Consider the following 27,794-nt stretch of genomic DNA (forward strand, 5'->3'; position numbering starts at 1 on the left):
ATCATTTATATTTTCACTGCTTAATCTCTACTTCTATCTTCTTCTTTTTTTTTCTTTTTCTTAAAACCAAATCTTTTTTCTTCAAATTATAGCTATGACAAATATATTCTCCGGGCATCAAAGTTTGATCTTCTATCACAAGCTCAACAGTGTTTAGTTATATGAGGAATATAAACAAAAAGTTATTATCAATATGATTTATACAATCGTACGAAACCTTTTCTTTTTACCAATCATAAGAAACTTTTTTATAGTGATACAAAAACCTTTTCGTTGATTTATTGACTGGCCTTTTTTGTGTCATGTCTTTTGACCAATACCTAACGTCTTTCCTGCAAAACAGTTCTTTTTCTGATTATGGAATTATTATACATATGCAAGTAATAATAGAGTGAAACTTGTCTATAAAAAAAAAAGACTATGAAAATCTACTCACACATAATCACATAATCATAGTTAGGGGTGGCAAACGGGCATGCCCGCGCCCGTTTAGCCCGCCCCGCAAAAGCCCGCAAATAAACGGGGCGGGGCGGGGCGGGCATAGTTGAAGATGCGGGCCTAAAACCTAGCCCCGCCCCGCAAAAAAGTGAGGGCGGGGCGGGCAAAGCCCGCGGGCATTGCACCTTTTAAGCCTAAAAACATAAAAAATTATGAAAATGCACATGCCCGCAAAAGCCCGCGTTGAAAACGGGGCGGGGCGGGGCGGTCACATTAGAGGGTGAGGGCCTAAAACCTTGGCCCGCCCCGCACTAAAGTGCGGGTAAAACGGGCATGCCCAACGGGCCGGGCCCGTTTTGCCACCCCTAATCATAGTAGATATAGAAATTATAATGAAAGACATTAGAAAAGAAAATTTCTTTGCCAACCTCCCTACCTTCTAGTCCACCTCTGGTGAAAACCCCATACTACCCCTGACTTCGGAAATGCATTTCCGAAAATGCAAGAAAAAGGTGTTTTCGGAGATGCATCTCCGAAAACGCCTTTTTTCTTGAAAAAATTGTCTTATTTCGGAAGTTCATTTCCGAAAACAGTATTTCGGAAGTTCATTTCCGAAATGCTGCGCGTTATGCAGATTTATCAAAACACTCCCCTCCCCCATTCATTTACCCTAACTCAAATCAAAAACAAGCAAAGGCGAAAATTTGTGCAAACACACTTCCAAGGCTGCATCAAGGCTCCAATCACATTGCTATACAACATTCAAAAGCCCACAAATCACTCAATTTGTAAGTTTTAAATTTGTTAGATTCATTATTCAAATGCATGTTATTTAGGGTTTCAATTGCATAAATGATATATGGACTGGTTGTTAGTAGTATTTAGGTTGTTTAGAAGCTTTTTGAATTTGTTTTATGTTTGATTTTGGGGTCTGCCATGGAAGTTGCAGAAAACTCCATCGCATGGATGTTTCGGAAGTTCATTTCCGAAAACACCTCCATTCCCAGTTTCGGAAATGAACTTCCGAAGTGTATCAGAAATGCAAATTTTTTAGTTTTTTATTTTGTCTCGCATATTAATCGATTTCAATTGTTTACAGGAACATGTCAGACAACCAACCAGCACGCATCAGATAGGGTAGGGAGACCCAGACTGCGTCGGCTAGAGAGGGTAGGGAGTGTCCGTTTTAATTTGAAAGTACTTTATTTTTAACGCCTTTGTTTATTGTGCCTGTTTCTTTGAAGTTTGTGTGCATGCGTTCTGACTTCTTTGACGGCGTGTCGCTGGTTTCCAACGTCTTTGTTCTTTAATGACATGTCTGTTTCCCAAGCGTTTTTGTCCCCTTTCTTCTTTTATAAAAGGAGGTCTCATGGACCTTTCTTTCTTCATTTTTACGCAGGAATGGGTGGCGCTAAGGGAAGAAAGGGTTCTTCAACCTCGTGCTCTCGCGGAGTGAAGGAGGTGAAGGAGAAGAAAAAGGTTTTGACTGGTTCTGCTTCTCGTCCCCTGGGGGTCCATGGCTCAAACGTGCAGGCTCAGTCTTCAGGCGTGAGAGTCATGATCAATGCTGATGGTTCTGAGACTGAGTGGGATGAGGATTGGTATAATTATCTTCATTCGGAGGAGTTCGCTCGTCGGGCAGAATAACGTGTTTTTGTTTTGTTTGATGTGTATTTTGTAACGCTCGTCGGGTAGAATAACGTGTTTTTGTTTTGTTTGACGTGTTTTGTTTTGTTTTGATTTCAGATTGTATCTTTCGCACAGTGTTTTTGGATTGGATTTATCATCTTAGTATTTTCAGTTTATCTGTTGCTTATTTTTATTTGGCGTTTGCGTTTAATTAAAATGTGAGACAGTTTAAGAAAAAACATAAAAAAAAAAACACAGTTTCTGCATAATTCGGAAGTTCATTTCCGAATTCACCCCCATGAGGTGTTTTCGGAAGTTCATCTCCGAAGACACCCCCCATGAGGTGTTTTCGGAGATGCACTTCCGAATTGTGGAAATTTTTTTAAAAAAAAACGCTTCGGAAGTTCATTTCCGAAGCAGGGGTATTTTGGGATTTTCGCTGGGGGTGACCCCATAGGGAGGTGGCTAAAGAAATTTTCTTAGAAAAACAACAAATAAAATCACACTAAGTTAACAATATAATTAAGCGCTAATTATAGGTATAAACTAGATTTATCAAAGATCACTTTCTTTGAGAGTTTCTTTTCAATTCTTTCTTTTTCTACAAGTGTATTTTACACTTAATTCCGTTGCAATCTTCACTCAATCTTCAACCTTTTGACTATATTGTTAATGTTCCTACGACTTTCTTTAAGATATTGTGTTCTCATTGAAGGTAATATGATCTCATGGAGAAACAAGAAACAAAATACAATTGCACCATCTACTGTTGAAGCTAAATATCGTATTATGGCAGTATCTTCAAAGGAGTGTGCATGGCTTAAAAATTTACTCTCGGAACTTAGGTTGGGAGATCTTTAGGACACAAAACTCATATGCGATGCGACAATCAAGCGACACTCCACATTGCATCTAGTCCAATTTTCCATGAACGGACGAAACACATAAAAATAGATTGTCATTATCTAAGGGACAATATACTTTCAGGTGAAATCACCACAGATTTCATCAAATTTGAAGAGCAATTGATTAGTGTGTTCACTAAATCTCTTAGGGATTCTCAAGTAGATTACATTTGTAACAAGCTCGGCTCATATGACATATATGATCCAACTTGAAGGGGAGTGTTAGGAATCAATTATGTTCATATTTATATATAGAATATTCCTTAACTTGTCTAGAATAGAACATGTCGTAGTATATTCCTTATGTAATTAATACAATAAGTTGTAAATCCCACTGTATAATACAATCTCTGCAGTATTATTCAAACAGAGTTTTATTCAAATGTCTTTCACTCTCACTCTTTCCAACAATTAACATCTATCCTTCAATTTGTGGATGGATATTACACACTAATTGTGACACCTACATTAACTTGCCTTGACTTAGGATTATGCAAGTTAGTTACATGGGTTATTCAAGTTAGTTATGTTTGTTATACATATAACTAACTTGTCTCAAGTTGTTAAGTAGGTAGAGTTATACCTATGCTTGATTACTATGGATACTACCTTCTCTCTTCTCTACATAAGTACTCTGTATGGAACTTCCACACAAGCTAATAAAGGGATTCTCCTTTATTCATATTAATATATAAAGTAGTTTAAATAGATAATTTGCAAGATCATCACTTCTCATTTAATCACTTCAAAAGCATTTTTTTTCTATACATTTCCTCAATTTTTTAGAAAGAAACATAGGACAATATATGACAAACTAAATTTACAATTTAAAGAAAAACTCAGGATTGCCCTTTCAACTGAGTAAACGCCTTCGAACTCGCTTGTTTTAGTTATTGAAATCAAAAGAACATTCTGAAAGCATCAACAACTTTCTCAGGCCTGTCGAAAAATACAAAGGTTAAATTTATAAGCGATCGAATAAAATTTTCTACAATGCATTAGAATTATGTTAAAGTTACCCTTACCAATCCTCTTGCGGCATATGACCTGCTCCTTCTATCAATTTAAGCTTGATGTTTTGAGGATTTCCTTGCTGAAACTCCTCGGCGATAGATTGTGGCAAGTACTTGTCTGATAATCCCCAAGCAAGCAGTACAGGTTTATCCCATCTACAACAACAAAAAACATGCGCTATGTTACTATACCGATGGTCTTGTTTGGATAAACAACTTCGCGATTATAGCATAAGAGTTAATCATATAAATATACCTGTTAGTTGCAAATCCTTCTGCTATTTCACTGAAAGTGCCTTTGAAATTAGCTTTTCTTGCAGCTTCAAGTAGAGCTGAAATTCGACATCAGAATCTTCATTATTGCTCATTCAAGTAAAGTCAGAAATTCAATATGCAGTTGAAGATTTAGACACAATTGACCGAACTTTGTTAACAAATATTGTGTTCATTGTTTCCACTTTTTGTATCTTTATTCTTTTGACGCTTGTAGCTTTTTCAACACTTTCATTATATTTTGACAGCAAAAAAATTCAGAAAATTCGAAGTATCGAAATGATGTCACTTACCGAATCCAGGTCCACTGCTTGACAAATATGGTAGCCGGTAAACATCAGCCTTTTCATTTTTCAGAACATAACTGCAGAGTAATGCATCAATAAGAGAAAGCCTCTTATATATTACAAACAGACTTTTGGAAATAAGTTGAAAACAACTTATGGAAAAATCGGAAACTGTTTCCATAAGCTCTCAAACAATATCACTAGCTCTTGTGGCATCAAATTAATTCAAGTAAGTCAATCCAGACAGACCGTCTTCTAGTCAAATTGAAGTTGAACTATAAAATCAATTTTGCTGAACAATAATCAAATATCTGTTTTTTTTATTTTATTACAAAAATCATATTTGAAAGGGAAATCATCAATTAATAAAATTATCAGCTAATAATCAAATGCAGTTTTGGATACATACGGGCTACCTGCTTCAATAAACCGCTCGGCAATAATAGCATTCTGGCATTGAAATTCACCATATAGAGGAAATCTAGAAACAAAACAAAACGATTAGAAGGATTTAATATAATAGAAGAATCAAAACCAAACAATTAACATATCTCATTAGATATAAGAGCACCAAACCTTAGCTGCTGAAATAATCCAGGAATGGGAGATGAAGCGGTTAATGGAGTGTTTAGTATTGCTAGCTTTGATATCTTGCTCGAGTTCTTCAAGGCCCATGTTAGTCCATATGAACCTACGAGAAATCCCTTAAGAGGAATTGTCATCGTATATATGACGTTAGACACAACTTATCGACACGCTATAAGCTATTTTCATAAGCTCTCCTAAACGGTCTCGTAAGTGTTTATATCAGTAGATAAGTTTAAATAAGTCGATTCATACAAATCCTAATAGTCCATCAAATGTAAATGTACTACAATGCTTCACCTTATTGAACATTCAATATGATAAATGCTATAATCACAAATTGTATTCGTCATTCGTTAGATACCTGAACAACTAGGAAAAACGGAGATTCGATTTTCAACACTTCAAGAATTTTATCCAATGCATCATGGAACTCCTTTTCTATACAAATTAAGAAAGACCAAGTATGAGATTTAGGCATGAAAAATTAATTATGATATAACAAAACTATTTTATAATAACACCTGTGTAATTAAAACCATATCCTGGTTGCGGTTTATCGCTGAAACCAAATCCTATCCAGTCGGGTGCAAAGCAATGGAACCCTGCATCTGCCAACTGTATAAGAGAAAGAAATCGAAATATTATCCGCGAATCGTGACATAAGTTTAAGCCTATGTTTGGATTATGGACATGAATCAAACAGAACGAAATGGAATAGAATAGAATTGAACTACATTGTTATTAGGACTAACCTGAGACATAACGACTCGGTAGCTAAAAGATTGAGTCGGGGCACCGTGAAGGAAAACAATTGTTCCTCGTCTGCTTTTTACTGATCCTGCAAAAAAAGAAGAGAAAACAAAAAACATGTTTTCTGAATATTTGATTAAGGGAAAAGTAGAGATGAAAGTAGTTTTACATCGAAGAAATGATACCAGTTTCCCTCACAAACCATCTCAACTTCCCGGATTTCACATATGACCCGAATTCCTTGCCCTTGTCTTGTATTTTCTAGGAATACAAAAATCATAACTATTACAACATTCCAACTAAACAAACAACATCATCGGTATCACTATCTGAAATCAGACAAAGCCTGTATTCAAATGAACAACTTAATTAAGCGCTTATATATAAGTATTTATGTACAAGCAGCTTATACAACCAAAGAAGAAACTGTGGTAAACATCCATAAGCATAAGCTTAAAACAACTTATGAAAATGAACTATTGAGAAGAACTCGTGAAACTGAACAGATAACAAATTACAGCCAAATCATAAGCTTTTGTAATCTTTTTCAAACATGAATCATTTGAAGACTAACAAAAGTAAATGTATGTTTGATTTCAGGGTTGGAGCACTTAGAATTGATTTTGGATGCGTAGAATTAACTTTGACATGTTTGGTTGCTCTGGAGTAGAATTGATTATGCTTTCCAGAATTGATTCAACTTGAATGTAGGATTTGTAGCTTTTGACTGTAAACGTGATTTTTACACTGAAATTTACGGTTAAACTCATTTTTAGCCAGAATCAATTCACTTACGATCAATTTTTCTCCCCGTATAAACTAAATCAATTCTACCCTACAACATCCAAACATGTCAAAATCAATTCTACATTTCTGAAATCAATTTTTCCTACTCCAGAAGTGGAACTAAACATGCAAGTAATCATAAGAAAACAATTGTCAAAAGCATTGAAAATTGAAATATAAGAAAGAAGAAAAACTAAAAAAGAAAATTACATCAATCATTTGTCCAACGTTGCCAGCTTCAGCAGGAGTTTCAGGCAATTGAATGGCACTACGGCTTGATGCATTATCAGTAACAAATCCAAAAGGATTGAACGAAGATTTCTCATCTTCATCTTTATCTGTGGAGCTAGCTCTTACTCTCATACTATTCAACCCTCTTCTTGATTCTCTTCTTCTGCTACAACACTTGGTAGTTGAAGAAATTGCAAGGTTGAGAGTAGGAGAAAACATAGCAGAAAACACCATTGTTGCAAAAGAAGAAAAAGCTTCGATAGTTGAAGTGAAACAACAAAACAAAAACTAACCACTGTTTTTTTTTTTTGTTTCAATGTTTTTATAAATTGAGGTTGATATATGTGGTTACTTCAATGTGCTCCTCATATATTTCCACGTAAGACATGTGATCTATTATACTAAATAACTAGTAACAAACCCGTGCATACGCACGGGTTCTGATATGATATGCGCATTTATTTACAAAATATATTTATTTTAAATAAAAGATTAAAAAAGAAAAAAATATTTATATCAATAATAAATTTTTTTCGTATATAAAATATTTAAATAAATAAGTTCTTTTCTCTATATCAATTTTAGATCATAAACACCATCTTTCGTATTTAAAAATATTTAAATTAATAATAGATTTTTTCCAGTATACAAATATTATTTATGTTTAGGTATCATTTAGAAAAATATTTTAATCAATAGTAAATTTTCGTATATAAAAATATTTAAATCAATAATAATTTTTTTCTCCGTATACCATTTTTTAATCAAAATTTTTTGGATCACAAATATCAATTTTCATATATAAAAATATTTAGATTATTAATAGATTTTTCTCATTTACAAATATTATTTATGTTTAGGTATCGCTTACAAAAATATCTGAATCAATGGTAAATTTTGGTATATAAAAATATTTAGATCAATAATAGTTTTTTCCCGTATACCTTTTTTAAATAAATTTTTTTAGATCATAAATACCGTTTTTTATATATAAAAATATTTAGATTATTAATAGATTTTTCCCATACACTATTTTCCGTATGTATATGTATATGTATGTGTGTGTGTATATATATATATATATCTATATATATATATATATATATATATATATATATATATATATATATATATATATATATATATATATATATATATATATATATATATATATATATATATATATTTTCCTATTTACATTGATAACATATATTTGTGAAATGACATCAATAACAAATAATTTTTTTAATATTTAATTGTGCAAACATTATTTTAATTGTATAAACTTCATTAATGACATATATTAATATAATAATATTTTGAATCATATAAATTAAAGATAATGATAACTGACATACATTTTTGTATTTTATCCAATAACACACCTTTTCAAGTATATTTATTTTAATTGAAATTTTTTTAAACTAAAATTATTATTATTTTCTTAAAAATATTGTATCTTAAAATAAAAATTATTTTAAATTATATTTCTTTGTTATTAATATTCAATTATAAAAGTTAATTTTTAAAAATTAAATACTATTTTAAATGTAAATTAACAATCATTTAAAATGATCATAATAATCATTTTATTAAAAATTAACTTATTGGAATATTTTGATTAATAATTTATTATTAATAATAATAATAATAAAGTAATAAAAAGTAGAAACTAAAAAGTAAGTTGAAAAGTGAAAAGTGAGTTGGAAAAAATTTTTAAAAAAAAAATTTTGTGTCCCTAAATCATTAATTTAGACTAAGCTAATAAAAGGTATTTTTGTGATTTTCAGAACAACAACTTATATTATAGATTTAGTGTCTTATAATTGATAAATTTTTTGTGATAACAATATAAATAACGTATATGATTTTTTAATTGATTTTATGCTATTATAATCAATACTTCACATGTATTTTTTTATTTTATTTTAATTAAAACTTATGATTTTTTAAACTAACAAATTATTATTATTTTTCAAAAAATATTGTGTCTTAATAAACATTTTCAGATTAAAATTGATTTTATATGCTAATTAACAATAATTTAGAATGATCATAATCAAATTTTACTTTTCATTAAAAATTAAAAATAAAGTGTTATAATGATAATAAATTTATTCATTTGAAAACTTATAATTGAGATAGAAAACATTTAAACTACTATAAAAAAATATAATAAAAAAGTTACTGCCAATAAATATTATTCATCATAAAATATGATGCCACTAAAATATGATTATCATATATGATACACTAAAACATCTTCAGAACTCTACTCTGAGACATTTAATTACTAAATAAAATAATGTATTAGTTTCATAGTTAAATTATTTGTGATAAAACCAACACATCAATTAACTTAAAATGACTGAATTTATTGATAATAGGAATTAAATTGTTGTCAGATTTCGGTTCACAAATGCGATGAGAGCTTAAGAACTCAGAACTCAGAGTTTAACAACATCACGAACACAGAAATCAGTCACAATCCAAGAATGTTAGCACAAAATCAAAATATAATCTCAAATAATCGTTTTTTTAGGAAATAACAAACTCACGTTCTTGTCGAATACCACCAGTTTAAAATGCTCCTTGGAACATACCTTCAGATGGTGACGTATGTGAAGATGAAACAAAGATGAAGAAGAACAGGAAGATTAACAGACGTTGTAGTTGGGAGAAGAAGTTATCGTCGTAGATCTGGAGAGATTTTGAAAAGATAACATAGTAGAAAGAGACTTGTGGAGTGTAGAGCAAGAGGGATGGGACATATCTTCTTTGGTACAATGGAGCAGGTAATGAGCCAGACATTGGGGGAGCAAAAAATATGGTTGTGTTGTAAATGAAAATGTGTTTGTTCGATTGAAAAGGAAATAGATGTTAGGGTTTCAAGAGCAAATGAGGAAAACAAAAACAATAACTTTTAGAAATCATTAGTTACAATTGGACCATGTCAGAATTTAGTCACAAAAAGTAATATTTGGACAAAATTTAACCCTCATTCTAATAGGTGGCAAATTTAGAACAAAGGGCAAAAATGAGTTTTCCAGGTACATCTGTTTTCTTATTTTATAGATTATTCAACAAAAACAAATATTTGTGATCTATGTCACGTATCATATTCTTAATTCCCTTTTTAATATACTATATGTTATATCAAATTTATTATTTTATGGTATAAAAAATTATTTTCAGAAATAATTTTCCTAGGCATAAATTTTTATAAAAAGTGTTTGGGTAGTGCTTTAAGTTTCCAAAAATATTTTACTTTTTTAATTAATAATATATAAAAACCTTTTAAAAAAAACAGTTATAGAAATGAAATGATGTGTAGTAGTCGGATAACACACTATTTATACATAATATTTGATGATAACCGTCGAGAATAAAAGATTTTTATACAAAAAATCAGAAAGCCATACAATATGAGCAAAATTCTTTCTTGAAAATTAATTTTTCTTGAAAACATTTTTTTATACCTTGTAGTATTTTAAGTTCCAACCTTGAATTCTCAAAAATATGTATGTTTAGTACCCATGAAACAAACACTTCATATTACTTTATTATAATCTTACAAAAAAATTCTATATAACATTACTCTTTAGGTTTAGGTTTAAATTATGTGAATGTTTCAAAATTAGAAGTGCAACTACAATATATTTTGATTTAAGTATATTTTTTATTTTTTTTAGTAAAGAAATAATTTTATTTCAAAAAACATTAAAGTACAAGTGTCGATCCGAGGATCCAGACTATCAAATTGCCGCAATGATATAGCTCATCAATCCTATCTATAGGTTATTACAATAACCACCCAGTTTAACATCACTTTCAACATCACTTCTAACTCTCCATTTAAAAGTGTCAATAATATCCTTGCTCTGTAAGTCATCTAATTTTTCAGACTGGAAGATGAGCATATTTTTATGCCTCCAAATGAAGTACACAGTCTCTGTCACAGTTATCTTCAACAGGCAAGATTTGCAGCTTTTCTCATGTGTTTGATTGCATACCCAAGACAACAGGCAAGATTTGCAGCTTTTCTCATGTGTTTGATTGCATACCCAAGACATTTCAGCCTTCCATTCCTCAGGTCTGTGTATTATCTTCAACCACGATAATACTCGCATCAAGATTTTCCTAGTTTCCACACATTCAAAATATAGGTGGTTACAAGTTTCCATAAGACCACAAAACATACACTTACAATTTGTGCAAATGTCAATCTTACTAAGCCTCTCTTTAGTAGGTAAACGATCTTGGCATGTCATCCATAGAGTAAAGATAGCTCGAGGTCAGGCCTTATTACCAAACATCAAATTTGTCCATAGCACTTTAGGTTTGTTACCTCTGAACAGACTGCAAATATTTCGTGTCACATATTTACCAATTGCCTGGAAACTTTGCCACACAGTTGAATTCATGACAGTGTCCCTATGCTTGAACATCGCTTTTAGAATCCATGAGCAGTTGGGTTTGAGCGTATATGTACTCACATCAACATGTTTTATGTAATAGAGGTGTTATCTAATCCACAGCTTGTCCTTTTTTGCACAGATATTTCACAGTATCTTACAAAGAGTAGCTTTGTTCCAATCACTAGAGTAGTCAAATCCTCCTGCAGATATTGGGTCACAAGTATGTTCCCAAGAGATGGGAGCTCTTCTGGAAATAGCATTTTTATCTGTCCATAAGAAACTCCTGCAGAACCCATCAATGTGGGTTATGATTTTCTTGGGGAGGAGAAATATTTTCATCCAAAAGTTAGAAATATCAAACATAACACTCCTAATCAGTTGAAACCAACTCGCATAAGAGAAAAGCATAGTACTCCAGTGATTAAGTCTAACCATCATTTTATCAATAAGAGGTTGGCCAGTGGTACACCCAAGTACTTGAAAGGCAAATTCCCTACCACAAATTTAGTCTCCTTTTGCATCAATAGTTGCTCCTTCACATTACCACCTCCAAAGTACACTTTGATCTTTGAGGGGCTAATATAAATCCTTGTAACAGCAGAAAAATTCCTGAATTGATTCACCATTAATTGCACAGATCTCAAGTTCCCTCTCACAAACAACAATAGGTCATTAATAAAGCAAAGGTTGGTAATCCTGAGTTTTTCACATTTAGGGTAGAAACTGAAGTTAGGATTGAGGCTCGATCTTTGTAGTATTCTATTGGTAAGTGCCAAATTGTGGTGTTTTTTAGTGTGAATAATTGGCACTTTTTGACTTGATTCGTTAGTTTTTCTTGCAATAAACCTCAACTTGTTTGTCATTACGTTTATATTGTGTAAAATTAGTATGCACTTTTCAAGTCAGGTATCCGTTTAACCGACTTAAAAAGTCCTATACATAATTTAAATTTATGTCTTTTCATGAACCATTGTCACAAAATTTATTCTTATAGTCACAAAGCGGAGATAATAAGAAAAATAATATGACCAACAAGAAATATCAAAAGTTGTATCAAACATAACAAGAAAAATAAATGATCATATGTGATTAAAACAATAAGGATGTAAATTTTTTTAGAAAATGCAACGCTAAGCCACTTCAAAAAAATTAAAATTATCTAATAAAAATGGTGTATTGGCGAGTGGTAAAATTCAATAGCCAACGACCAACCGATGTATACTTAAGATTATAAAATTCAAATGTATTTTTCTGATAATAGGTATTTAAAATCCCAAATATACAAATAAAAGACCATAGCAAAGTTGTGTATTTATGTTTTGATTTAAATTCTAGAACTCGAACACTTAAAAAACACATTTCATATCCTAGATCCTAAAACCTAAAAATGCTTTTAAAATTTTGAAGAAGGTATTGAGGATAAAATTTTGCTTTCTAATAAACTGAATCCTATAATGATGACAATTATTTAAAATGTAACGACAATAATTAAGAATTACACCTGCTTATAATGATGACAACTATTTAAAAAAAATTAATTAAAAATTATACCACTCACTATCATCAGAATTCTAAAATCTTTGTAGTATTTTCTTTCACCACATAAGTGATGTATTATACTAATAATTCGTTTGGTCTCACTTTTTATCTTTTTTTTTTCTCTTTATAAAGAGATGGATGGCTAAATACATTTTTTCTAAAGTTGTTACGAAAAAAAGTAGCTCTTTTTTAAGATAAAAAACTGAATAAAATGAACTTGTAAAAAAGACGTTGAAACCAACTTTTTCAGAGCTTAAGTCATGTGGTCGCAGTTCGAATCCCAACGAAAATATTTTTCTTTTAAAAAATGGCACTTGTGCAGTAGACGTAAGTTTTCAATTTTTTTCTAAGATTCATAACATCTAGAGTTATGTTTTATTTATTGTTTTTTTCTTCTTCTTCGATTTACATCATCATTTTTGTAGATAATAGTATTGTCCAACATTTTATTTGTTTTGTATATTATATCTTATTTTATTGTATAATGATTTTCAATAATAATATTATTAATTTTTTATATTATAACTTTTACGAAACAATTTTTAAATTAAAAATAATTTTAAAAATTAAAAAATAATCATAACCAAACAACTTTAATTTTACTTTAAAAGCTGTTATTTTTAATTTTAATTTTAATTTTAAAATAACTTTAAGACTTAAAAAAGTTTGACCAAACGAACTCTAAAAATAATTGTCAAAATTGAGATTATAATAAATACAGTTTGAAAAAGCATTAAATAATAGGATCATAGTACGAAGGGATGATGACAAATTTAATTCAGAATAATTGTAACATAATCTTTTATTAATTTAATTATAAATAGCAAATATTTATTGTCTCAATAACAAGAATGGATGATGACAAATTTATTACGGTAAACTATGAAATTTATTATGCAGACAAATTTAACACAAAAATTAAGGCATTCTGTCATTCCATTCACTTGCCAAATATCCTATGGAGTTCACTGCTTAAAGTTCCCCATCCCAAAGTTCTTCAACGGTTTTGTAACCACCATAATTTTCATGAACAAATACATCCATCCGGAGCAATCTTTCCTGTAACAACAATGAAAACCAGTGTCATAACAAGCAATGAGCATATCAAATACTCTCTCCGTTTTAAAACAACTGTCGTTTTAGAGAAAAAAATATTTGTTTCAAAACGACAGTCATTGTGAAACGGAAGGAGTACCAGAGAAACAGAAGGGAACTATCGAATACTTACTTGTTCGATCTCAGAAAATTTAGCAAACAAGTCTTCAGGTATAGACCAATCAAAGATATCAAGATTTTCTTTTATCCTTGTTTCATTTGCACTCTTGGGAAGCACACTATGACCAGCTTGCAATCCCCAACGTAGAGCCACCTGTGCCGGAGTCTTGCCTAGTTTCTCCGCAATCGAAGTTAAAATTGGATGGTTGAGGACACTGCTTTTAAGCCAGGCAGGGGAACCCAATGGTGAATATCCCTACACATTAATAAGAGCAAAACTGAATATTTATTTCTATGCAGAAACAAAAATAATAATCTGTAAACGCTCTCTGAACCTTGAGGTCTGTCCTGACTCTGGTGAGTCGGTCTGTCCTGGTGAGTCGAGTCCACAGAGTCCAACTCACCTAAACTTTTCCTGACAAAAAAATAATTATTCAATATTGGAGAACTTACAGAGAAGTGGACCCCTTTGGAATTGCAAAAATTCTTCAGCTTGTCTTGTCTCCAAGAAGGATGAGCCTCAACTTGATTGACAGCCGGAGGAATGCGCGCACCCTCCAGCAAATCCCCCAATTTCTTGACGGAGAAATTGCTTACACCTATAGCTCGCGCCTTGCCGGAGTCATAGAGTGACTCCATTGCCTTCCATGTTCTTGCAAGGTTAGGTTGCACAAGATTTTGAGAATTAGAATCTGATGATCCTTTCTTCTCTGAGCTGGAAATGTTAGGTTCTAAGATATTTTCAGAATTGAAACCCACTGATTCTTTCTCCAATGTCGATTCTTTCTTCATCGCAACCGGCCAATGGATCTGAAAAAGAAGAATCATCGGTTAACAATCAATAGATGATTTCCTAAATAATCTAGATGAAATCAACCACATACGAGATACAGGTCAACATAATCAAGCTGTAAGTCTCTCAAAGTCCTTTCCAATGCTAGAGGTACATCTTCTGGAGCATGCTCAGTATTCCTGCATTGCATATCATCTTATCAAGACAGAGACACGACACTGACACATTAATATTGACACTGACACCGATACATCGATATTGATACTGATACATTGATATTGACTCTGACAATGGTACATTGATATTGACTCTGACACTGATACATCGATATTGATACTGATACGTGGATTTTAATATATAAACAAACCAGAGTTTTGAGGTAATCCACAAATCTTCGCGTTTCACTATGCCATCATCAAATAGTTTTTTCAATGCAGATCCAATCTGCAACAGAAAAATTCAACGAATCATTTCTCCACGCGTAAAATTACATCAACACTGAGAAAATAAACAATGAATTACCTCCTTCTCATTGCCATAGATCGGAGAACCATCAATGTGACGGTAACCAGCCTTGACGGCGATCTCAATGGCTTGACCAACGACTCCGGGATCAGACTGCCAAGTTCCCAAACCGACAGAAGGGATCTTGGCTCCGGTGTTGAGATGGAAGAATCGAATCTCGTTTGACATTGTTATGCAATAATATGAAGAAAATAAAAGAGAAAGAATGAGAAATGAGAATGGCATAACAAAGAGATTATATGTAGCTTTATATAGGCGGGAATTTTCAGATTATTTGTATTTGAATTTTCCACTTTTGGTCAGAAATGCCCTTGTTTAAAATTTATTTCTTTTTGGATTAAGTGAATTTGATGATGTTTCTATATGTTAAAAAGAATTGATATTAGTTTTATATGGTTGTCATTCTTATTTTTATTTTTAATCTTATTTTTATTGATACTTTCTAGATGTTTGTAAAAATTGTGAAAATAAGATTAATAAAATATTTTTATATAGTTGTCATTTTTATCTTTATTAGTCTTATTTTCACAGCTATTAAAGTGATAATTCAGATTCAAAGATTTCTTATATAAAAATTGTGAAAATAAGACTAATAATGATAACGAAAAATTTTGTTTTGATGAAAATTAAAAATGAGAGCAATATTTTAAAAACCAAACCGGTCATCAAACGGTGAGGATATTGGGTCACAACACTTACAAAATATCTGTCTCTAAAAAATATCACAACACTTACAAAATTTTAAAATTTCAAAATATCATAATTTCACATGTTTATTCTTTACATTCAAATTCTAAATATAATCATCATTCACAATAAAATAATATAAAATTTAAATTAAAATAAATTTTAAACCAAGTCTAATTGCAAACTGGAAAAAGTTATTCCAAATAAGATTTGAATAAAGTATAATTAAACTTTAATTTAATTTTCTTTTAAAAAATATATGAAAACGGCGTCGTTCAAAAAAAGGGCGTGCATTTGAACCGCCAGTTCACCTGTTTTTTCCAGTTTTTGCCGATTCTCACCGGTTTAATATCACATCTGGTCCAATAATCAGACTCGGCCGATGACCCCTCCGATTATCGATCCGACCGGCCGATTCGGTCCGGTTCTTAAAACACTGAATGATAAACTTTAGAAAAACGACACTTTGCAACATCTTTAATTGTTAATTTTATATTAATTTTGTATGAGTAATGCTAACTTGTGCCTTTAGGACACAAATTAAGAAACTTATTTTAAAAATTTTATTTTAAAAAATACAATAGAATTAAAATCAATGCAAAAGTTCTAAAATATGTTTTCTTCAATTAGTTCTTAATTAAAATAGTCTTTGAATATACCCCAATTTTAAAAAAAATTTAAATTTTTTAAAACTATATTTAATTCTCATTTTAATTTTTTTTTAATAATAAACATCAACATTCTTTAAATGAAAAAGAGGGAGTACAAGTAAAAGACAATGTGTAAGGACATTTCTCATCCACATTTAATTCTCATTTTAATAATATTTACTTTAAGATAAGATAAATTCAGTTGACGTGTCGCTTTTCAAAACCTTTTGTTTTTTATTTTCATCAAAAAAAATCTCATTTATCATATTACTTTTATTTTACAATTTTTAATATAAAAAATTTTTAATTATCAATTTCATAATTCTCACTCTAATATGTGTCTATTTGGTAAGAGAGATCTTTGAGCTTATAACTTATAAGCTCAAATGCGAAAAATTTGATGACTTTCTTATCAAATGTACTAATACGGTAGAAGTAATAAAAATAAATTCGTCTCGACAAGAATTACAAATTTAAACAAGGTTGTAATAGTGTGATTTAATCAAAGTACAGGGAGTTTTCATATTGAGTTTGCAAAAATTAATTACGCGAATAGAACTGATAAAATGTATGATAATATGAAAGCAGTTATATCTTATTTGCATGCCCTAATTATTCCCAATCGATGAATGTGCATTATTTTAATAGAAATCTCTCTATAATATTACAGAGATTTGACAATATCACTGCACTCAATTCCTAGGTGTACAACTCATTACTTTAAACTATAACTCCCTAATTCCTTAGTCGAATTCGAAGTAAAATTAGGCGATATATGGCGTTCACGTCTTATAATTACATATCTCTAATTAATTACTAAGTTTAACAATTACTCTACTTTAGATCGGTAGACTTGTGATCAATAGCCCCTACTCATTTAAATTCGCTTTACGCACTCATCAATACACAAAGAGCATTAAGAACAAAAGAAATTGAATAATAATTATAAAGTAAAAACATTTAAATAACATCAAACATTCATATGATCCAACATAGTACCATTAGTTTCATCTTCTAAGACTTAATCAAAAGAAACCTAGCTACTCATAGTGTAACAATGAATTACCATGAGTTGGATACGAAGAGGACATGAAAATCAGTGAAGAAGTATGTCTTCAATGGCTCCAAAGCTCTCTGAATTCGTGCTAAAATATCTCTTGTCGTCACTTTCTTGCAAGAAAATTCGAACCCTTCAAAAGGTAGTCAAATTCTCTTTTTAAAGCTACAAAAGCATGTTAAGAAATTATGTCATCTCGGCCGCGTTAGAAAGCATCGCGATACTTTAATTAACATCACGCCCAAGATGGGAGCATCGCGATCACGAGAAATCCAGGGGGGCTGCATCATTGTTTTTTTTCCAATTTTTTTTGTAAGTCCCCAATTCTTCTCCTTTGCCACTTCTGCTTATTTTTTCATTATTTTACTTTGGCTTTTGCTCATAATTCTGTCGATTTTTGTCAAAAATATTCGCAAATATTATGTAACGACAGAGTGTCATTAGTTACCTTTGATGAAACTAACCTTATTTTTGTAGTAGATGTAGAAATTTTTGTTTGTGTATGTATTCTAAAAAAAAACTTCTTAGAAGATAAAAATAAAGATATGAGAGAACAAACCTAAAGAATGGACAATCTCTAAAGATCATTATCTTGACGAATAACATAGAAAATATCTCAAAAAAGGAGACATCTTTAAATAGATCAACATACTGAAGAGATACTTAAGGAATGTGAGATGCAAAAAGAAATCTCAAATTCTACAACAACAAAGATAAAGAATGTTAGTTGGTAGAAGAAGAGTTGAGGTATGATCGCATTCTCTCTTATCATTTTCCATTTGGTTGAACAAGTTTGTTTTTGACATAATTTTAAATTTATATATTCTCATTCACCTTATTTTTTGACATTTTGTTAATAATTATTTGTACTAAGTGGGCTAACAAGGTAATATAAAATCCATTTAAATTTGAATGAAAGAAAATTGGCAACATGATCTAAATGCATACATAAATCACAACCTCAATCCAATCCTAAATGTAGTAAAGACACTCAATAAATTGATCTCATATATTGGATGTCGTCCAACATGGGAAATAAGTATGACCCTATGCTTTTAGAAACACAATTCTCATAATTGTACTTCTATTAGGTCATTTATTTATTTATTTTCGTTTTTTGATAATGGCAAAAGAGAAGTATAATCTTAGGAGGAGTAGATTTTTTATATTTTTTGGGGCGCTAAAACTCCAATTATTCTTCATCTTAACCTTCATTCTAAACCACTGCTCTGAGAGATGATTTTTCATCATAAAAAAAGAGAGAATGTAGTTCTATGTGCTTAACATGTTTTGATGGTGCCAAAGAAGAACAAAATAAAGATATCATAAACGTCATCAAAGAATAAAAAAAGAATATCTTAAATCAAAAGGCGTGAATTTCTGATGATTGGCTTAAAGAAAGATCAAATGCAATTGAACAACATCAAGAAGTGTGAATTTCAAATGTCTCGTTATTATTTTCTATATAGGAAAAATATTGAGTAATCCGAATACTGACAAAAGAAAGATAACCGTTTGAATACCCATTATAAAAAAAATACATCTTTGAAACTTGTATAAATATGTATAATAAAGTTACAATTAAGAAAAATTTAGTAAATCAATGTGCATAAACTAATCTAACTTAGATCTATTTCCATGTGCCCCAGTTAAAAATCAAACCTAGACCAAAGGGAGCTAAACATGTATCACTTGTTGTGCCACACCATGTTGGTATTGATGGATACTTCATTTATTAAAATATTTACCAGAAATTATTACATGAACATAAACCATGCCTGAAATGATGAAATCTGGTTTTGTCCCTAACTATTAGTTCCCTGTTGTAAACCTTTGAAACCACCTTCGCCATATGGTGACAATCCACACACATTCTAAGGTTCTTCACTATTCTTATGGTAACTCCATGTCCTGAACAAATAAGAGCATAAGCAATGGCCAATTTCTCACTGTGCCAATAAAGTGAAGTTTCCTTATCCTCTTCACCAACATCAAGAAACACCTCTGATGTATCAGGTGAATACCCTGCATTTATCAATTCCTGCTTCATGTTTTCTAACTTTTCATATATCTCTTTAGTCTGAGGATGTGACTTGTCTCCAGCAACAAATTCATAGACCATACCATTCATTTCCATCAAACTACAGCCTGGTGTTTTCTTGATTCCTCTCTCCATCATCAATTTCCTTACTTCATGCAAATTTTCCCATTTCTTGCATGCGGCATATATGTTACATAACAGAACATAAACAGCACCATTTTCAGGCTCTAGCTCGAGTATTTCCTTAGCTGCCATTTCTGCAAGTTGTGCGTTTTTGTGAACTCTACAAGCACCAAGGAGTGACCCCCAAACAATTGAATTTGGTTTTAGTGGCATATTTAAAATGACTTCAAGCGCTTCTTTTAAATGCCCGGATCGACCGAGAAGGTCAACCATGCATCCATAATGTGCTACGTTAGGTTTAATTCCATGTTGGATGGTCATGTTGGAGAAAAAATATTTTCCTTTCGCTACCATGCCTACATGCGTACACGCACACAAGACTCCAATATAGGTGATTTCATCTGGTGTAACCGAAGCTTCTAGCATATTTGAAAACATATCAAGAGATTCTTCACCGTGGCCGTTATTAGCGAGCCCAACTATCATTGCTGTCCATGTAAATTTATCCTTATTCTGCATTTCATTGAATATTTTCCTTGCTTTCTCAACATTCCCACATTTGAAGTACATGTCTATTAGAGCATTCCCAATGAAAGTATCATTTTTAATCTTGTTTTTGTCAATATAAGTCTTTGCCCATTCACCTAGTTCTAATGCTCCTAGGTGAGCACAGGCTGTTAGAATGCTAACCATTGTGAATTCATCAGGTTTCACATTCGACACTTGCATCTCGCGGAAAAGCGTCAAAACTTCTTTGAAACGATTCATTCTAAGGTAGCCGTCAATCATAGCAGTCCAAGAAACATAATCTCTCTCAGGCATTTGTTCAAAATACTTCCTTGCTAAATCAATCCGACAAATACTTGCAAACCCAGTAACAATGGATGTCCAAGAAATTACATCTCGAGTCTTCATATCGTCAAAAACACCTTGTGCAGCATCCATTTCTCCACAAGATGCAAACATATCAATCAATGCATTTTCCAATATGAGATTAGTTTCAACAATACCGTTCTTTATATACTTGTAGTAAATGTACTTGCCCCCATCTAAATCCTTCAATTTGGAGCATGCTGAAAGCATCAAAACTAGAGTAACCGAATTGGGCAATACACATTCACATTTCTTCTCCATCTCAATAAACAGCCTCTTCGCTTCCTCAAATCGCTTAACCCTATTGTACCCGGATAGCATTACATTCCACGTTACAACTTCCCATCCATCACCCATGTCGAAAATCTTACGCGCCAAATCTACTAGCCCGCACAACGAAAACAAATGTATGAAACCCTTTTGAACAAACAAATTAGAATCCAAAAAACCATGTTTCACTGCATGGTTAAGCAACACTTTCCCATACTTCAAAGACATATCTTTGGTGAACCCCTTCAACAAAAACGGAAAAGTAAAATCATCCGGCTTGATGCTATTGATCAACATTAGTTTATACAAAGAAACTCCATTCTCACAACAGCTTATCCTAGAATACCCTTTGATCATAGTATTCCAAAGGAACACACTTGGTTGTGGAATTTCTTCAAACAGTTTACGTGCATAATACACATCACCTGATTCCTTTGTACAACAGAAGATTATAACTTTAGCTAGAAACAAATGGTTTGAAGAGAGACCTACTTTGAGTGTGTGTGAATGGATTTGGTTTAAATGATACATGGAGTTGCAAGATTCAAGCAATGAGATGGGAGATTCTACTAACTTGTGTGCAAAAGTGTTTGAAATCATTCTTTTGAGGAACAAAGAAAGGGAAAGTGACAATTTTGAGGAACAAAACATGAAGAATATGCTAAACTTAAATAATGTAAGATTATCTATGTAACAATGAACTATTTTATGATTCATCAACCTCAAACCAAAATACAAACATGATTTTAACTTTCAATGATCCAACAAAAATTGGAGAATTGAAAAAGAGAACAGTGTAGGAAATGTTAAGTGAGCTAAAATAAATAGACAAGGCTTATTCAAATTCGAAATAGTGAACATATACTAGTTTTAAATTTATCTTAAACTATCATTTTTGTTAAACTTTATATGAAACTTGTTATATAAGATAAAGTTTCTCTTCTCTTAACAAAATTCGAGGTATAAAAATTATGATATAAAAACATTAATTAAAATATTATTTTGACAGAGTAAAAATAAAAGAGTGTCAAAATCTTACATGTGTTATATATATAATCAGTTCCAAACATCACATAAAAGAAGAGGGTTGTGGTAGTTGTCGACAATTAACTAAAAATTTTATCGACTTTCTATGATATAGATTGACTGCGAAATAATATGAATGTTAGGTCGTTATCCGTAAGTAACACGTTGTATGGTTCGAGTACAATGTTAAAAGAGTAAAAATTGTTACATCGCCGCTTGGATGCAGTAAAAAATAAGCAAGAGTTCCATCATTTTCACAAACATGTGGATAAAGAAGTTAGTTAATGAGAATAAGATTTGTTTTAATATAAGCGCACTTTTGGAAAATCTATGAAAATAGTGAACAATGTGATTAGGAGGAATATCAATTTCAGGTGCTACAAAAAACTAAGTGGACATGTGAAAAGAAGAAAGAATTAGACAACTTAGAGTTATCAGAAAAATTAGATTGAGAAACGAGATGGAAATTATTGTGGATAAGAAGTGAAAGAAAGATATTGTGGATGTGAAAAAAGTAGGAGATAAAACCATAGCCTTTAAAATTATACTGAACAAGACAGTATAATTAATTTAATATAATTGAATAAGATCGAAACTATAATTAATATTATTGAATTCATAAACAATAGTTAAAAGAAGCGTTGAAAAGGAAGAATAACAGTAAGGCGTTGAAAATAATAACATACATGTTAAAGTGTGAAAAAATCTTAAAGAGAGAAGCATTTAGTACCTCATCCGTTGAAAATAATAACATACATGTTAAAGTGTGAAAAAATCTTAAAGAGAGAAGCATTTAGTACCTCATCAAACACTTTAATGAAATTATGAGATCAAATAAAATGTTGCTGAATGAAAAAAAAAAAAAAAACACTTAAGTCTCTATCTTTTTACTTTAATTTTGAATGTACTCATAAAACACAACGAAGAGCTAGTACTGAAATGCATGTTTTTTGTAAATGATGTGGTCTTACTTGGAGAGTCGAAAGGAGAACTTAAATGAGAGTTTGAAAACTTAGAGATGAGTTTTAAAATTGCATAGTAATTGCCATATCGAAAGTAATACGGAGTATATGAAATGTAAGTTCAACAAAAAGAGAATCATTTCTAACTTAGAACTAAAAGTTGAAAACTATATCATCTCACAAACAGTTTAAATACCTTGAGCATGTAATACAAATCGATGGAAAAATAGGAGAAAATATAAATCATCGAATTTAAGATGAGTGACCGAAATGGAGAAGAGTTCAAGGATTTTATCTAACACAAAAATCGATGTTAATCGATGTTACATCAATAGCATTAGCAGCTAAAGATTGTAAATTGGTGCTACTCCATCTTAATGTACCATTTTTTTTTTTTGGAAATCTTGATATCCAGCCTTACGACCGACTAATTAACATCTATTAATAGTTGTTCCTTTAATAGGTTATTGAAATAAATTTTAAAAAACCGAATGCAGTGAGAACCAATATGTTACATAATGAGTGGTGAGTTTTTAGAATTAAGTAAATCATTGAGAAGAAAATATTCAACAATGATCAAAGTATCACCATGCTAAACAGACAAATATTTTCTTCAACAATGGTATGCACACCCATCTACAATTAAGCAGAGAATAATTAGGCCAAATAAATAAAAACTACAATGGAAGATAAGACAAAAATAATATTTGGCTTTATATTGAATGTAAGAAACTACAAATGTTTCTGGTTTTCAATTCAAACTATGAAAGTATGTGAAGCAGTTGCTAATTGTAACTCACATGAGTTAAGTTTTCAAAAAGAAGTTGGAATAGAATTAAACTTTCTATTCTATAAAACATATATTGACAATTATCACACAAAATTAAATGAGCTGAATAACGGTTCCAAAACTTGAATGAATACCTAAGAGCTACTTGAGAATCTATCAGTATCACCTATCTCTAAAGTTGCTTTCTCAAAGTGTATTTGAAACATTTTTGTGCATAGAATTATGTTGCAACCAATCCTTGGCACAAATAAGGGCTTCGAGTGTACGGGATTCTAACGAACTCCTGTGATTATCCATTTTTCTGACTCCTGTGTCAAAAACAGAATCGGGAGACACAGTAGATATTGACATTGACAAGATATCAGAGGCCATTCTAGACAATGTTGGATATTTCGATTGATTTAACTTCCACCAATTCACAATATCAAATTCTGTTTCTTCAGACAGTTGAGGTTCTTCCAAATAGTCATCCAATTCTGACTTATATGGCTGCAAACAAGTCATATCAGATATACAAAACTCAAAGTCAGAAAGTTCACCTTCATCGACAAAAAGAGAACCATCAACCGGCCCTTCATATGGCTCTACTGTTAACATAATCTCTTCCCCTTCTCCACCATTTGTTGTGGTAAAATGAATTTCAGTATTATATTCAATGAATAGTTCATGAAGGCCGTCCTCGACTATCCTAATCCACGGCTCAGCATTCTCTCCAAATATCTTAGCAAATGTGGTTTCCACAAGCTTCATTTTATGCCTTGGGTCCATGGCTACAGCAACTGCCAAGATGAGACAGCTATCTCTCCAATATTGATCAAAGTTCTTGAGCAAAGGCAAAATCAAACTACTAAGAAAAAGATCCTGGCTGAAGGCTGCAATAGTCAACTCCATATGAAGTTTTGACACTTCGGCAAAAAATAAGTTTGCAGTTGGATGTGGTTGGGTGGTTAAAAAGCGAGATGCATCATACAAATGTTTCAAATATGTGCAAAGAGTTTTAATCTGCTTCCAGTCATCCATAGATAGAGTCATTATGAAATCAGGACAGCGAGTATCCAAGCAAGCAAAAACTTCCTTTAATTCCCAGGCAGCTACAAGCATATGGTACGTTGTATCCCATTTATAATGATCATCATTCAATAGGTTCACCAAACTAGGTACCTGTAGTTGTTGCTTAAGCTCAATAAACTTCTCTTCGTGCAATTCAGAATATTTCACGAATTTCACAGACTCGCGAACTTTGCTAATAGTTTCTCCCATTGCCTGTAATGCATCTACTGCAAGGCGACTGAGAACACGGGCGTAACAATTCCGGTTTAATAACTGACCACCGAGAATCACAGGGTTATTAATAGAGAGATGGCTTCGCAAATTTACCTTGAAGGTCTCACTTGAGAAAGACTTATCGAATGCAAGGGTAAGTACCCGACCCTCCAAATGCCAATCAGATAAACAGGTCATTATAGATTGGTTTATGAGTTCATCTGAATCAAGAAACGGCACTGTAACAACACTGAGAATAGGATGATGTAAGTTGGAATCACTATCAATGAAGTGCCCTCTGATAATAACATACCCTGTTGTCTGGTTTGATGACCACACGTCCAATGTCAGGTTGAGTCGTCCAGGAATCCCATAGATAAGATCTAACAACTTTTGCTTCTCTCTAAGGTACATAGAAACACAATACCCTTCAAAAGAATTCAAACACAACGGATTGAACTGAGGTTGAAGACTCTGTGCAAAAGCAATGAAACCCGGTTGTTCCACAATATCAAGAGGATAATCATGTAAAATTACCATTTTAGCAATGTCATCGGTGCAACGCTCCTGATCAAATGAGATACCTTTACCAGTATAGTTAGATGTAGCTCTTGGCCTTTTCTTTGGTAGAGTGCCATTAACCTGCAAACCACCCTTTACACCATTTACATGATGTGAGTTTGGCAGAATGCCATTAACCTGCAAACCAGCATTTACACCATTTACAGGATGTGAGTTTGGCGGAATGCCATTAACCTGCAAACCACCATTTACACCATTTACAGGACGTGAGTTCGGTTGAGTTTTCTGCTGCATTACTTGACAGATTCCGAAAGAAATGTGCTTCTTCAAATTACTTGTGCCAGCTACTTTTAAATTCCTTATATAAGAAAACGATTTGTTGCACTGTTTACAGTAAGCTCTGGCACATCCAGCTACAACAGGTTCCACCGTGAAGTAATCCCACACAATAGACTTCTTTTTCTTCCGCTTATTGGATTGTGTTCCTGAATCAGGTTTCTCATTGTTAATAATAGGAGTAATAATTTCTGAATCAGGTTTCTCATTGTTAATATTAGGAGTAATAATACAAGATTGAAACTCCATTAAAGCGTCCTATAAAACAAACAAAAAAACCAACATTTAAAGGGCAAAAAAAATAAAAAATAAATCACAAATTAACAAAACAACCTTAAGAATTACATTTTATAAAAACATTATTAACAAATTGAACAAAAGTGAAATTTGTAAGATCTTAAAAAGTTAGACCTATATATTACAAAAACACTTCTCAATTACCACTCATCCAACCTATGTATGTTGGCATATATAAAATTCCTATATTAAAAAACATAAATACTTAAACCCTAAACCCTAATCCTATATTTTCTTTCTCATTCATTGTACCCATGAAATCAAAGTTATCACTGACATTTTCAATCAAATATATAGAAAATAATAATTAAAAATAAATAAAAAAAAAAACCTTTCTCGTTTACCATTCATCAAACCTACGTTAGCATATCTAAAATTTCTCTATTGATAAAAACACAACAACGTTAAACCCTAAACCCTAATTCTAAATTTTCTTTCTCATTCCTTCTTCAACCTTTTCTCATAGAAATCAAACATTACAATTTCTACCTTGACATAGACTTCAAATGCAATTTAAACACTAGTTATATAAACGATTCCATACTTTTTTTTTGTATAACAATTTCTAAGTACTAGAAAGAGAAAAAAACCAGAGAGCAAAAAGAAGAAAAATAAAGAGTAACAGAAACAGTACCGTTGATTCAATGGATTAAAACACAAAACAGAGAGAACGTTGAGAAGTGTTGAGAAATTACAAAGAGTGTGCGGCGGAAGAAGAAAACAACTATATGAGAGAGAGAGAGAGAGAGAGAGAGAGAGAGAGAGAGAGAGAGAGAGAGAGATGCGAAGGCGGAAGTGTTGGGGGTTATAAGGAGAATCGACGTAGAAACGGCTGCAGAGGAGAAGAGAGGCAATCAGGGTTTAAATTTTCTAAATACCTATTTTGTCCTTTAATAAGCAAATCTGTTTTATTTTTTTATTTATTAGTATCAAAAAAAATACTATTTAACAAGATTATTTTTTGATTACTTTCGATTAACAAAAAATTTTACATGTCTATTTAACATATAAAAATATATTATTATTATTATTTTTTGGTTTGTTTGACTTGATTTGTAAATTATTTTCATAAAATATTTTATACGGTATTGTTTAAATAAATATGTGTACTACAAATTTCTAATAGCATTAAAATAGATATATATAATCCTATATTATCTTATTATTATTATTTAGTTTAAAAGATTGATATTTTATAAATTTTTAAGATTAAATTTTTCTAATATTATCATTTAAAGATATAAATTATTGATCATCTCATACAAGTGTTTTGGAATTTTTTTTCTTAAATAATACTACCTTCGTTCCTTTATATAAGAGACAATTCATTTTTTTAGGTTCATTGAATAATCAATGTATCTGGTTTGTATATTGACTAGATACATTAATTATTCAATGAATCTAGAAAAATAAATTGTCTCTTATATAAAGGAACGGAAGTAGTATTATACAACTAAAAAATATATGTATCGAAAAAAATAATTTAATCTATAAAGTTATTGTTAAT

General features: G+C 31.4%; 4 protein-coding genes across 5 annotated transcripts; all 4 read right to left on the reverse strand.

Annotated features, from left to right (window-relative positions):
- Positions 1-3,682: 3,682 nt before the first annotated feature.
- LOC131606124 (uncharacterized) lies at positions 3,683-7,217 on the reverse strand. Its single transcript, XM_058878402.1, has 11 exons — positions 6,880-7,217; positions 6,069-6,144; positions 5,886-5,971; positions 5,655-5,748; positions 5,495-5,571; positions 5,122-5,249; positions 4,955-5,026; positions 4,552-4,622; positions 4,242-4,317; positions 3,998-4,141; positions 3,683-3,911 (listed from the first exon to the last, which is right to left on the reverse strand). The coding sequence occupies exons 1-11, from the start codon at positions 7,132-7,134 to the stop codon at positions 3,872-3,874; spliced, it is 1,119 nt and encodes a 372-aa protein (XP_058734385.1). The 5' UTR covers positions 7,135-7,217; the 3' UTR covers positions 3,683-3,871.
- A 6,408-nt stretch (positions 7,218-13,625) lies between these two features.
- LOC131606125 (NADPH-dependent aldo-keto reductase, chloroplastic-like) lies at positions 13,626-15,621 on the reverse strand. The gene is made up of 6 exons (XM_058878403.1): positions 15,388-15,621; positions 15,233-15,309; positions 14,957-15,044; positions 14,526-14,882; positions 14,086-14,328; positions 13,626-13,916 (listed from the first exon to the last, which is right to left on the reverse strand). Exons 1-6 carry the CDS (start codon positions 15,613-15,615, stop codon positions 13,830-13,832), a joined length of 1,080 nt encoding a protein of 359 aa, XP_058734386.1. The 5' UTR covers positions 15,616-15,621; the 3' UTR covers positions 13,626-13,829.
- Positions 15,622-19,300: 3,679 nt separating this feature from the next.
- LOC131606126 (putative pentatricopeptide repeat-containing protein At3g15930) lies at positions 19,301-21,818 on the reverse strand. Its single transcript, XM_058878404.1, has one exon. The coding sequence runs from the start codon at positions 21,806-21,808 to the stop codon at positions 19,529-19,531; it is 2,280 nt and encodes a 759-aa protein (XP_058734387.1). The 5' UTR covers positions 21,809-21,818; the 3' UTR covers positions 19,301-19,528.
- A 1,950-nt stretch (positions 21,819-23,768) lies between these two features.
- Positions 23,769-27,131, reverse strand: LOC131606127 (zinc finger BED domain-containing protein DAYSLEEPER-like). 2 transcript variants are annotated; one of them, XM_058878406.1, is made up of 2 exons: positions 26,922-27,131; positions 23,769-26,139 (listed from the first exon to the last, which is right to left on the reverse strand). In XM_058878406.1, the coding sequence occupies exon 2, from the start codon at positions 25,946-25,948 to the stop codon at positions 24,056-24,058; it is 1,893 nt and encodes a 630-aa protein (XP_058734389.1). In that variant the 5' UTR covers positions 25,949-26,139; positions 26,922-27,131; the 3' UTR covers positions 23,769-24,055. The 2 variants fall into 2 exon arrangements, with proteins under 2 accessions (XP_058734389.1, XP_058734388.1); XM_058878405.1 differs by having other exon boundaries at positions 23,769-26,248.
- Positions 27,132-27,794: the final 663 nt, after the last annotated feature.

This window comes from Vicia villosa, linkage group LG5 (assembly GCF_029867415.1).
Source record: "Vicia villosa cultivar HV-30 ecotype Madison, WI linkage group LG5, Vvil1.0, whole genome shotgun sequence".
In the NCBI taxonomy this organism is placed as follows: Eukaryota; Viridiplantae; Streptophyta; class Magnoliopsida; order Fabales; family Fabaceae; genus Vicia; species Vicia villosa.

Excerpts from the sequence above, each read along its gene's own strand:
- LOC131606124 (XM_058878402.1), bottom strand. The coding sequence starts at position 7,134 with ATGGTGTTTTCTGCTATGTTTTCTCCTACTCTCAACCTTGCAATTTCT. Across the intron at positions 6,145-6,879 it reads ACGTTGGACAAATGATTGAT|AAAATACAAGACAAGGGCAA; the intron begins GTAATTTTCTTT and ends TTGTATTCCTAG. Across the intron at positions 4,142-4,241 it reads GAAGGATTTGCAACTAACAG|ATGGGATAAACCTGTACTGC; the intron begins GTATATTTATAT and ends TTGTTGTTGTAG.
- LOC131606125 (XM_058878403.1), bottom strand. The coding sequence starts at position 15,615 with ATGCCATTCTCATTTCTCATTCTTTCTCTTTTATTTTCTTCATATTAT. Across the intron at positions 15,045-15,232 it reads TGGATTACCTCAAAACTCTG|GAATACTGAGCATGCTCCAG; the intron begins GTTTGTTTATAT and ends TATGCAATGCAG. Across the intron at positions 14,883-14,956 it reads ATTATGTTGACCTGTATCTC|ATCCATTGGCCGGTTGCGAT; the intron begins GTATGTGGTTGA and ends CTTCTTTTTCAG.
- LOC131606126 (XM_058878404.1), bottom strand. The coding sequence starts at position 21,808 with ATGAATCATAAAATAGTTCATTGTTACATAGATAATCTTACATTATTT.
- LOC131606127 (XM_058878405.1), bottom strand. The coding sequence starts at position 26,239 with ATGGAGTTTCAATCTTGTATTATTACTCCTAATATTAACAATGAGAAA.